We start from the raw sequence: 12,599 nt of genomic DNA on the forward strand, positions 1-12,599 counted from the left end.
ACTCAGTGGTGGAGCTGTCCCTCTCTGGCGACGGTGGCTCTCAGACTCAGCCACCATGTGTTAGTTGTCCGCTGCAATTTGGCCGACAGCAGCTCGTCAGGCAGCCTCACTGCTGCCGCTCGCCTCGGCTTGTTCGGATTTCTGCTTGGATTATCGGGCGGGAAACTTCGATTTGACTTCAGACAAAAGAGACAAAAAAGTCTCCATGACGTCTTATTCACGTTGCCGTGAGACGTCAGCGTGTTCCACGTCTGAGTTCAGCAAAACCGACAAACAAGAGTTTAGAGGCTTCCTCTGCTTCTGTTGGTTAAAATCAGCCAGTCCGAGGAAAAGCTGGTGAAAATGACCCAACCAGGGTTCAGCAACTGGACACTCTCGAGTCATAGTAAACCACTTGAGGAGCAACTTGGGGCTCAGGATCTTAAAACAGGACACTTCAACACAGGAACAGGGCAAGATGGAATAACCAGCATTACATAGAGGTGAGATATCCACCACGAGTACGAATCAGACCCTTCATGCTAGTAAGTAGTGGCCCCTTAATCATTAAATACAACATTTTCCCTTGTGTTCAACAGGTGCACTGCACTGAAAAAGCCTGGAAAGGTCAGGTCAGCTAATCTGCAGCTCTTTCGTGGGCCCATCAAGGATTTGATGAAAATCTGAGTGATACCAAATATCACACACCACTGTTTAGCAGCGTAAAGCTCAAGCAGTAGAAAAGTGCTTCATAAGTGAAATCCATTTAACATTTACCCGTAATTCTATGTCCCCTGAAATGAGTCCACTGTGAGCCAGACGTAGCGTGATGGCGGTCTCCCTCAGCCACATGCTCTGGCCCCAACTTCTGGGGGATCATCTTCAAACACACCGTCTCCGATGCTGAATCTCAGATTGGAACCAAACCCAGTGGTGGCCCTCCGTAGGGTTCTTGAAAATCAAGTACATCTCAGCACCACTAAAAAACATGCCTTAGCCTTCGCCGTACTTCTGGCACGCCGTGTCATTCTACCGAGGTGGAAGGACGCCTCCCCACCTTCTCACACGGCGGCTGCAGGATGTCGTGTCACGTTTAAAACTAGAAAAGATGAGATGCTCATCAAAACTCCTGGTGCTTTTGAAGATATGTGGCACATCTGGCATCGTTCTGGCAGTGACAGGGTGGGTGGGATGTTTTGGGCTGTTTGTGGCTTGTCTGTTTTACATGAATCCATCTCGTTACAAATAATTGTGCAAATACTTGTACTTGTCTTGTGTCTGATATCTGTGACTGTAGAGACTCACATCCCAACTGCTATTTCATTGTAAACCAACAGACAGTTCTAGAGTGAGCCAGTACTTTGTACAAAGTATTTGTTTATATTTTCATTGATAATCATTGACAATATTCTTGATTTAAGAATATTTTCATTGACAATCATTGACAATATTCTTGATTTAAGAATATTTTCATTGATAATCATTGACAATATTCTTGATTTAAGAAAAGAAATGTACCCATAATTACTGACAATGGATGGGTTGAACCTCTTTAATTGTAAAAGTGCTCTATGAGTAAAATCCATTATAAATAATTCAAATTAACAAACAAATTCACCAAAAAGGCAAAAAAATGTCTACATATGTGATCCTTTATTTGATTCTATTTGAAGGTTAAACATATTTTGTAGTTTTATTTGGTGGAAAGAGTCAGAACTGTCTTTTTCGATTATAGAATGTTCAGACCCCAGAGCGTACTGGGATGTAATTGAAAGCCAAATAATGATGAGATTGTTGGTGGTTCAAATCCCAAGACTAACAATGAGGATGCAATACTCCTGTGAACCATTGAGGTTCACTATATGATCGGCTGAATGTGGAGAATTATTTTCCATTATACCAATAATAAAGGCCTGAGAGAGGAAGTACTATTCCAAAGTGCCAGGCCTTGAAGACTTTACTTGAAAAGAAAAAAAAACCAAGGGGAGTGTAAAGAGAAAAAATAAAATAAAAAGGAGTATGAGTTGATCTATTGGCAGCTGAGCGCTGGTTGCTCTGCTTGAATGTGAGGGGTCGCTTCATGGTAACGCCTCAGGGGAGCTCAGCCAAGGAGGACAAGAGGAAAACAAAGAGGAGGCGATCTGAAACACACATTGGCTCATCGAGGATTCCTCTTGAAGTGTCTCCCGTGGAAGGTGGGCGGAGCTAGCCCGCAGTGACTCCACTTTGGTGCGCGCCAACATCAATGGAGGGTTTCTGTCTGACCCTACACGGCGAAGTCTCGGGGGAGCGCAAATGGGTGGGAGGACCCGAAAGCAGAGGAACGAAAGCGAATTATAGGTGGGCGATGTGTTTCTTTAAAGCACTTTCATCTGCTCCTCGGTGGTTTGGAAGTTGTAATGTGGGTTCATGCGCTGGGATGTACGTTATTGCTCGTGTTTGCACGAGCTGAAATCACGGCTGACCCCACCGGAGTGAAAAAACGGCGGACAAAAAAAATACAAAACTGTTAGACGAGAAAAGCCTGAGGAATCTCTGGAGAAGAACGATGAGCCACTTATCGCCCGTAATTTCCTCAGAATGAGTTCACTTCCTTTGTGATGAGCCTGGATAGCAGGTAGAGCGGCGGCCACAGAAAGCCACCAGTGTCGCAGAGACATTTAAATGACCTTAAAGTGGTTTAATCAGGGGATTTGTCAACACGGTGGAGGCGTTCAGCAGGGACTGGAGGAGTGTCTGCTTTAATGACAAAGCCTGGCACGACTCCTACATTAGTTCCACATTTTCATCAGTCCTACTGGGCTCCATTGGACTGCTTTGTGTTCCAAAGGAGAAAAAAACCCTACGTTTTGAAGGTTGGTTCATCTTTTACAATGACTGTATGTTCAGTGATGATGTTTACAGTATTTTCTGCTTGGTTTTTTTTAATGTGTGTTTCTGTTGGTTGTTCGTCTGGCAGCTGATTTCAGGATATGATGTGGCGCTAACGGCCTGGCTGGAACAGGAGAAGAAGAAAACCCTTCCTCTTTTAATATTTACCTTCACTAACTTGTTTTCATCTACGTGTATCTATTCATATATTTATTGGTTTGCATGCATTTCGCAAAGACGACTCAGATGAATTGTATGGACCAATCGATTACATTTTGGGACGTTAACGGCAAACCGTTTCACAATAAATCAAAACTGCCCTGAGGGGATGAGTATCTTGAATTGCAAAAAAAACTGCGTATGAATTTCCCATACAAAGCGGATGGGAGAGGCACCTCATGGAGGCGTCTGTTGCCATGGAGACGCTCTGTGTTTCACACAGTGATGTAGCTTCCTGACCTAGCTATTTAGCAATAATATGAGCTAATGGCTACCGTGTACCCGTTCTAGTTTACTAATTAGATCAGTAGATTTTGGTTTGTTGAATGCCATTTTTCAAGTCACTTTCGTTTGCATTGGTCGGCGAGCAACATTTCATAAACAACTACCAAGGTGGAACCTTTGGAAAACGCTCCAGCTCAGTTTTCTTCTCAACGAAAGAAAACTTTTCTGGAACACTGCCAATAAGCATGCTCACCATGTCCGTAGTCTAAAGCTCTTCTGCACATGCTCAGTAGACAGACAATAAGAACAATGTCATGATTCCCAGTCCATGTTCTCCTGGGACTTTAACTTTGACAGTCACCATAGTAACAGTCCACCTTGGCCGTCTGTCCACTAGAATGTCTGAAGCAGGTTGTTCTCTGTGAGCATGTGTGTGTGATTTCATTACAAAAACAGCAAATAGCACCAACCGATGTCCTGCCAGTACAACGACACCATTTTGAAAACTCCTCCATGTAAATGTGAAGATTCTTTGAAACCAAAATGCAAAAACGACGTATAAAACTGTCCTGAGTTGTTGGTTCTGTTACGTCCCGACCCTCAGACTGTGCAGCCTCATGCTCGCTGCTGGAATATCATTTAACCCCAGAAAAAGCTGAACAAACACGACAGAGTTGGTCCGGGGACGTCTGGATTACCTCACATAGCCTCCCGCCGATAAATGGCAGAACTGGAAAGATGGACTAATGAATATGTTTTACGATTTAACTTCCCATAAAGGAGACTTCCTCTGACTGCTGTGTTTCCATGATTTCTTGGACAGTATGAGCCATTTACTGGTCCTCCATTTGCTCCTAATGCACTAGTGTCTTTTTTTCTTTTCTTTTTTAATAATCATAATTACTTCTCGGTGCAGCAAAGCTTTCTCTTCCTTTTTTTTTTTAAACTATTATCCTCACACACTTTAAATGCCTTGTTCCTTCCTCCTGAATTAAGACTCGAGACGCCAAATCTTGACGTCTCCAACATTAAAAGAAAATAGCTTCCCTGCGAAGTGCCTCTCTTTTCCTGTCTGCTCTGCTCGTTTCTCCCATCAGGTGCTCGGGATGTCGAGAGCTTTGCTTCCTGTCTGGAACAGCGGAGACGCCTCACGCCTCCTCCGGTTTCACACAGCCCACCTCACCAGGACTACGGAGCGACGGCAGCCTCCAGGAGAGCTGCAGAGGAGATTGGAAACACAAACCCAAGAGAGGCCCGGGCGGCCGGTGTGTGTACATTTAAAGCTTATGGGGGAGTGGTGGCAGATTGCCCCCCCCCCCCCCCCCCCCCGTGCTGACGCTGCAGAACGCCGCAGGCTGGGCTCAGGTCTGAGTGGGAGTGCTCGCTGTCCTCCCGGGTGATTTCCGCGGCCACTCGGCGGTCCGCCGGAGAGCGACGGGGGGATATCGCGTGTCGCCCGTCTGCAGCGCAACACGAGAGCTCGGGCGGTGGGAAGTCAGGATGTCTCATCGGAGGGGAACAATTGATCCAACAGCGAGCGTTGGAGCGAACCCAGGCGGGTCCGACCGCATCAGACCGACTCCGAGGTGCCATCTGTCAGGAGCTCTTCCTGAGCGATGCTTCACTCTGCCTCAAACTGGCACCGCCGCGGAAAACCTGAAACATCCAGACATCTGCTACAGATATCAATGTCTGTCGAGCCACTCGTTTACTGGAGGTTCGGGTTTTTTTTGCAGCAGAGTAAAGCCAGAAATGACTCCAACTAACGAGAAGCTCACTTCATCCTAAAGAGTAAAATGTTGAGGAGGATCTGAACATTTAAAGGAGTCACGATATTCAGCTTTTCAACACTTCCACATGGTCTCGTTGGTCCAAAAACGTTATATTTGAAGTTTAATGCTTTTCTTTGATTTTCCTCCATTTGAATATTGGATCATAAGAGCTGTATTCAGAATCTGCTGTGTCTGTGTGAGCTGGATGATTAGTACTGTTGAAAACCTTTAGCAAGTGAATTTTTCATACTATGACCCATTTAAAGGAAATGTAGAAGCCTTATAATGAGAGACATGGTCGATGTTATAGTTCTGTGCTTTGTCCTGTTTTCATGTATCACATCATCTTATCGTCCTCAGTCTTCTAACGTATGTTAGTCTACATTTAGGACTTGTTCAAGCGACAACGTTTGCAGGCGAAAAACGTTTTGAAAGGTTTCCCAAGGTGAAACTTTTTGAAAATGCTCTCACTCCATCTGGGGCAAAATGCACATTTTTGAAAACAATCCATGAAAATGTAACTTTTCTGAAACACTGCCATTGCACATGCACGTCACTGTAACGTTAATCCAACTGTCCAATATGAAAACTTCACCGTTTTCAGCGTTTCTGCCATTTGCATGTAAACAGACATCATTTTCAAAATGTTGTCATGTAAATGGGGCCAAAGAGAAAGGTGTTTTTCTCTATTAACTGAAGGAGCACAAAGAGAGGCAACGTTGATGAATAAATACGAGTATGCCAAGAATGGATTTCAAGATGAAGTTATACCAAAAGTAAAAGTCTTCTTAAGGATAATAATGGCCAGTTAAGTAAGCAATACAAAGTGTACAATGGGTATGATGGCACTAAACGTATTGCTCTGAGATAAGCTGATCCAATAATTAAGGCTGATGTGGATTTCATAAATGGGAGATCATCATCATCATCATCGTCTCGAGGAGGGAGGAAGGAGGCAGAAACAAGTGATATAAAAGAAAAAGAAAAGAATCCTAGTTGTGATCTCGTCTGTGCTCATCCGTCTCCTGACTGCCTTTCATTCTTGTCAGTTGTGCCTCGTCGTCTCCCGCCTCTGTTTGTATACGTCCCATCAGGCTTTGTTCACGGAGATCGGTGTTACTGCTGCGACCACGATCGGAATCAGGAGTCGCCTCGTCGTCCCGACGTGCAGTCATGACGTCACACGTCGGTCAATTATGGACGTTAGTTCAAACATGAGCCAGACTTTGGTAAAAAGGTCAGGCTTTTTATATTCAGGGACCGCTGAGAAGGTCAGGTGTGTGTGTGTGTGTGTGTGTGTGTGTGTGTGTGTGTGTGTGTGTGTGTGTGTGTGTGTGTGTGTAGGAACCACGAAAATACACAGAAATGGGCAGATTGGTGGAATGAATCTAAATTTGGCAAACTCAGAGTTGTTTAAGGCCACGACAACGTTTCAAGTGAACACATGGTTTTTGTTTCAGAAAAGTTGTGCATTCACACAACAATGATTTGAAAACGATGTCTGTTTCCATAGAAATGCCAGAAGCACTGAAAACAATGTCGTTTTATGTTGGGTCACGAGTTGGTGCTATTGGTTGTTTTTGTTATGAAACACACACACACACACACTCACACGCGCACACACACACACGGGAATACACAGACATTCGGATGGACAGAGGAAAAACTTGGACACAATGTTTGTCATGGTCCGTCGACACGTGCACGAGCAGAGCATGTACAGTGGAGCAGTGGCTAGTGGCCTCGGCTCACAGCAAGGAAGTTGTGGGTTCAAATCCCAGGGGCCATTTACTATGCTATGTGTCAATTCGGTCACTATATTGTTCCCAAAGGGGATTAATAAAGTACAATAAAAAAAAAAAGCGATTTCAGTAATTCCAAACACCATTGTTATGTAACAAAATGCTCTTTTGCTAATTCGTGTAGTTGTTTGATAACTAGTTTATGTTCACATCTGGAGTGTTCTACTCAGGTTTGTTTCATCTCACATTGGTTCGAAAGTGTTTGGATTGGTGGGGTAACTGTAAATAGTGTACACCCCCCCCCCCCCCCCCCCCCAGACCCCCGTGGCAGCAGCCTGCTCAGATTATGATGAGAGCTCAGAAACATCAAGTCTTCAGATGATGCCTCGCGTGTCATCACGTTTTTAGTGTGTTTACACTGATTTTGTTTAGAAACGCAAGAGTCTGTTCAAAATGATGAAGGGGGTGGAGGTGGGGGGGGGGTGCCGCCACACCGCCACAAGGCAAATCTGATGGGAGCTCTGCTCCCTACATCTGGAGCCCTTTCAGACATCGCGGAGCTGCAGAGAACAGTTGGTCTTGTAAAGCGCTCGTAAATGATTTGAACTGCCTCCGCAGCGACGGAGATGTTGGGATTTCATGGTACCAAGACAGCTGACACTTTACAACCACAGCGACAATCAAATGAAAGTGGAGAAATGACCAGTGTGTGAGTCGATATTTGTTTATCGTAAACAGTCACATAAGCTGCGCCTGGAGTCTGACAGTTGGACATAAATACAGGCCGCATATAAATACCGCAGCTGATGATTATGCACAACCTGCCTTTTTAGACTAAATATGACTGAGGCAGCTCTTTTTTTTCTTTTACCCCCTAATAAGCAGCGCTCTGAACAGTATTGGACCGTATCATATCTGAGCTGAACGGGAGAAACGCGTCTGAAGACATTTGGAGTGAGTGCGGCTGCTGCCATTTGACACCTCCGGCTAACGAGAGCAGACGTTACAAATGTCCCCATGGAAGGACAGTGAAGGAAGGAGGCAGGGATCCAATCAGCCAGTCATCCGCATACAACGATCCAGTGACGGGTGGGGAAAGACGGAGACAAAGACAAGTGCTTTAAAGTATCTCCTTCTACACAAAGTACTTGGAAGCCAAGTTTGCTTCGGGGTGTGATTCCCCTTCTAGCTGTGCGTCGTACAAAAAATATCACAGGTTTGATGATGGCGGGACTCCGATGGAGGTTTGGTCGCTTCACTCTGTGTCCTGAGGTACATTTCAAAGTCTTTTTCCAAAGATTTTAATACACATGGAGTGGCAAACTAAGATCTATGATCTTTTTTGTCTTTTTGCATTTATAAATATTTTCAGGTTATGTGACAGTGATGGACCAAGTTACGGCCTCTGGGTTGTGATTCGTCTGCGTCTTTCAGTCCGACAATGGATTTTCTACTCAAGCGCCCTCCGACCTATACAAAGACACGCATGGTACATTGATTAGAACTGAATCTTCTATATTGGCATCAGGTTTCATTGGTTACTAATTATATACACCATGGAAGTTGCCATCTGCCATTGAATGAGCCAAACAATTTTTTTTTGGTTACACCATGTTCCACCATGTGATCAAAATAGATTTATAGAGAACTCAATAACAATATTATAAATTACAATTGTCATCCTGCCATAGTTAATGAAAGCTATTTCTTAATGTACTGAAAACGGGAGCAACAAACACATATGTAACACATAAAAACCACACTTAGTTTGCAATGTATGGTCTTGAAATGTCTTTGGATGGGAAGAGTTTTGAAAGTGATTTCTGTAAATATTGAGTAAAATACCGTTTGAAATGTGGGAAGCCGCTTCCCTGAAAGACATGAGTACATCAATTGCATACGGGAGGTGTTTTGAAAATGTCAAGTTCAGGCCCCGTTTACACAATGTTTTTTAAGTTAAAATGGAAAAACTCCTTTGCGTCTTGGGTGTCTGCTTACACGACACGGGCTCGGATGCAATGAAAACGGCTCCCAAGATGGAACTTTTCCCAAATGCTCTGAGTCCGTCTCGCTGGAAGTGATGGAAAACGCAACTTTTCGGAAACGCTGCAATTGTGCATGTGTACCATGACAAGAGTAAATAGTTCTTCTGTACATGTGCGAGTAGATAGATAATAACAACAATGGCGGCCTCCGTGGTGCCATGACTCTCAGTCCATATTCTCATGGACTTGCTACTTTTATTTTAATAGTCACCGTAATAACAATCCAACTTGGTCGTCCATCCACTGGAATGTCTGTGTTCTCCTATTGTTAATATTTAGAGCAGACTGTTCTCTGCATGCATGTGTGTGTGTGGTTTCATTAGAAAAACAACCAACAGCACCCACTAGTGGCCTGAAATGCTGACTAAATCTTTTTTTTAAACCATTTTTTTCAGTTTCTGTGGATGAACACAACATTTTTCCCAAACAAAAATGCAAAAACGATGCGTTTTTACTTGACACTTTGTGTAAATGGGGCCTCAGAAGAAGTTGAGATTCGATGCTATATAGGTTCAAGGGAATGTCAATGCCAAGGAAATGATAATAGCAAGGAACACAATATCTCATTATTTCATTTATTATCTGAGTCTGTTGGGAAAAATGAAGAAAGCTGAAATGTGACACGTTGGCTGTTGGTTGGTTGCGTGGTGTGCGGCGGCTCTACCTGACTGTCCAGGTGGAGGTATTCCAGACGGGACTCTGGGCAGGTACAGTAACACCGTCAGAACGCCTGCTTTGCTCCCCCAACATGGCTCCATGGCGATGGGCTTCGGCGCCGCCTGCACACACACACATCAAAAGGAAAAGGACAACGATTATAGCACGATATCAGAAAACACCTTCGCCGCACGACGGGAAGGCCGTGCTCAAGTAAATGCCAGACAAAGGAGGGAGAGAGTCGCTTCATAGCCGGCAGAATGACGGATTGATTGATGAGCTCAGGTGTCAGAACAGATGCAGACACCACCAGCAGCGTGTTGTTTTAGTTTGTATTTACGGGAGAGGTACACTCACGTCTAGTTAACGGAGCAGCCAGACAGTCTATTTGAATGATGCAGCTGACGCCCGGGACTCAAGCTGCGCTGCCCGGATCCGCGCCGCCGCCTCCCCCAGGAGCACGGCTCCCCGCTGGGGCCGTCTGGCCGGCTCTCCGGCGGCCCCGCGGAGCTCCACCTGCTGCGCCGCTGATGTAAGGCTGGTGGGAGACCAGCCCATCCGCCTCTCCAGGTAAGTGCACAGATGCACATGTTTGGGTATCAGCCCCCCCCCCCCCCCCCTCCCCCCCATCCATCCTGCTTATGTGTGTGATTATTCAACAGTCCCTGAATAAAGCCACAGCACAGACTTCCTCATCTATATCAACACAGAGCCGCCGCATGCCGTCCATCCGGCTCACCACGAGCCACCAAATCCTCCAGTTTGGTCTGAATTCCAACATGCGAAGTCTGAAGTGATTTATCCCGAAACGCTTCTGACCTTTAGAAAAATGCAGAGAGGAAATATAATTACCTTGACATGTGTGAAACAAAAGTAGCCGTCCCGTACGTACAACCCCACTGGGACTGTTTGTACATACTGTGTGTCGCGGTGTCTATAATAATACCTAATGTGTGGGATGGTGTTTCCGCTCATCTGAATGCTCGATGAGGAAAAGACTCACTCAGGTATTGATCCGGTTTGACCTTTCTGACACAGAGTACCACAGAGGTCACCACTTATAGACCCTGCTGAGTACTGAGGTCTCTGGGGAACTGAGACATCGACATGAACACGCCAACACCGGTGAGCCGTAACATTAAGACCACAAGGATTCACTAATAGGAATTGAATCATTTGGACGATGGGGGTTAAAAAAAAACCCTCTATGACTCCAGATGGAAAGGTTCGATTGCTTTGAGAAACACTGTCTGTTCATCCCTTGTCGGAGAGTGGGATCTATTAGGAAAGAAGTCAACCTTTCAATGTTTTAGAGGCACAGGAGTGGTAAATGTAAAGATTTGATGGTTAAACGACTGAAACAAGGTCAAACTCCTGACCTGTTTTATATGTTGCCTGGTTTGGTCACTTGTCTAGTTCTAGTTTTTGTCATTCAATGATTCAGTAGGTATTTTGTCATGTTGTAGTGATTTCTATTTCTTATTGGTCGCATGTTTCAACCCAAACATACATCTTCTAAAAAGCTTTATGTAACTCAGGTTCGCAGAGTACTTCACGTAACTGTCAGGATAAACCTGGATACGTTTATACCAGTTCTCGTCCTCAGTCATGCTCCTTGTTTCTTGACCTTGCTCGTTCCCAGCTGTGTCTTGTTTCCCCTTCTCTACATATAAATCCCACTCTGTAATTGTCTCAGTTGCCAGCTTGTCTCATTACACCGTATGTTCTTCATCCCGGCTGTTTGTAGTTCTTGTCTCGTCTTCGTCTTGCGAAAAGTCATTGAGTCCTGGCTCCCACCCATCGAGTGACACGAGTAACTTCCATTTTTGCATTGAGATCTGCTTTTCCTGAGTCAAACCACAACTTTTCAGAGTCAGGGTGTCTCCTGCCGGTGACCAGTTCCTATCAAGAGTGGTTTAAAGAACGGACAGATATGAATCAGGACCAGACTCATAGATGCAGGTGGGCAGTGAAGGCGAGAAGGCTTGGTCTGATTCAACTGATGACTTACTGTAGCTCAATTGAATACAGAAGGTGAGTTCTGATGGAACGGAGCGACAAGACAAAAGTCAATCTTAGTATAATTGTAGCCATTTTCTCTAAAGTCATTGCTTCATTGTATAAACAAATTGTTAGGATTGCTTTATTACTATTTATGTATTCATGTTTCAAATACCACTTTTCTGTTTTTATTGATTCTTCCCCTTGGAAAACATGTCTCTGTGAAAGAAAAGACACTTCTACAAAAATACGAATGACTTAATTAAGAAAAGAGTCATCAAGTATCATCCTAAACACTTCTGATCCAAAACTCTTGGTGTGGAGATTGTTTGGGTGCTACAACTTCCTCCAACTAGTGCCGTACACAAGACCACCGAACCTGAGACCAGACCGAGACCAGGCCACCCCAGGACCAAGACCACACCAAGACATGACCAAGACTTTACATGGTTGAGACTGAGTCAAGACTAAGATCAGAGCATCCCAAGACCAAGACTTTAGGGGGCCAAGAGCGAGTTCAGACCAAGACAAAACCAGTGAATGCCAAGACCAAGAAAAGACCAAGTGTTTCAGGGGCCACAGCCGAGTTAAGACCAAGACCAAAGAATCCCAGGACCAAGACTTTCAGGGGCCAAGACTGAGTTCAGACCAAGACAAGACTGGATCATACATCAGGACCACAAAAAGTCCAAGACTTTACGGGGGTTGAGACTGTGTCAAGACAAAGACCCTGAAAATGTGGTGTTGAGACCAAGACCGACGGTGAGCGTCACATTACATCCCTCAAACCATAAACCTTTAGAAGTGACGCTAAATAGTCTGTGTGTATGTGAGTGTGACCTTTGACCTGTCCACGGTGGGCCGTGCCTTTCCAGCCAATGTTAAACATACAACTGGACAAAACGATCTTCTCAAATGTCTAATTTTGGTTGGATTCAACATGAGCATTGATTACCTCCAATCAGACAAAACCTTCCCCTCCCGTCATCTCCGACTTGCCCTCATAGGGGCACCGAGAGCTGGGGTTGGGAGCCACGGCTTCAAAACATCTTCAGACAAGATGAGAGTATTGTGGGAGAAAGTGAAAG

General features: G+C 44.8%; 1 protein-coding gene across 1 annotated transcript in view; it reads right to left on the reverse strand.

Annotated features, from left to right (window-relative positions):
- LOC308138288 (attractin-like protein 1) overlaps positions 1-12,599 on the reverse strand; it is a gene marked incomplete at its 5' end in the record, with an annotated part of 332,365 nt that overhangs the window by 12,491 nt on the left and 307,275 nt on the right. Inside the window, one exon of the mRNA XM_080507370.1 lies at positions 9,518-9,632. Within this exon, the coding sequence (XP_080363496.1) occupies positions 9,518-9,632 (115 nt within the window). The remainder of the gene's footprint in view (positions 1-9,517; positions 9,633-12,599) is intronic.

Source organism: Blennius ocellaris (genome assembly GCF_963422515.1).
Source record: "Blennius ocellaris genome assembly, chromosome: 13".
Taxonomy (NCBI): domain Eukaryota; kingdom Metazoa; phylum Chordata; class Actinopteri; order Blenniiformes; family Blenniidae; genus Blennius; species Blennius ocellaris.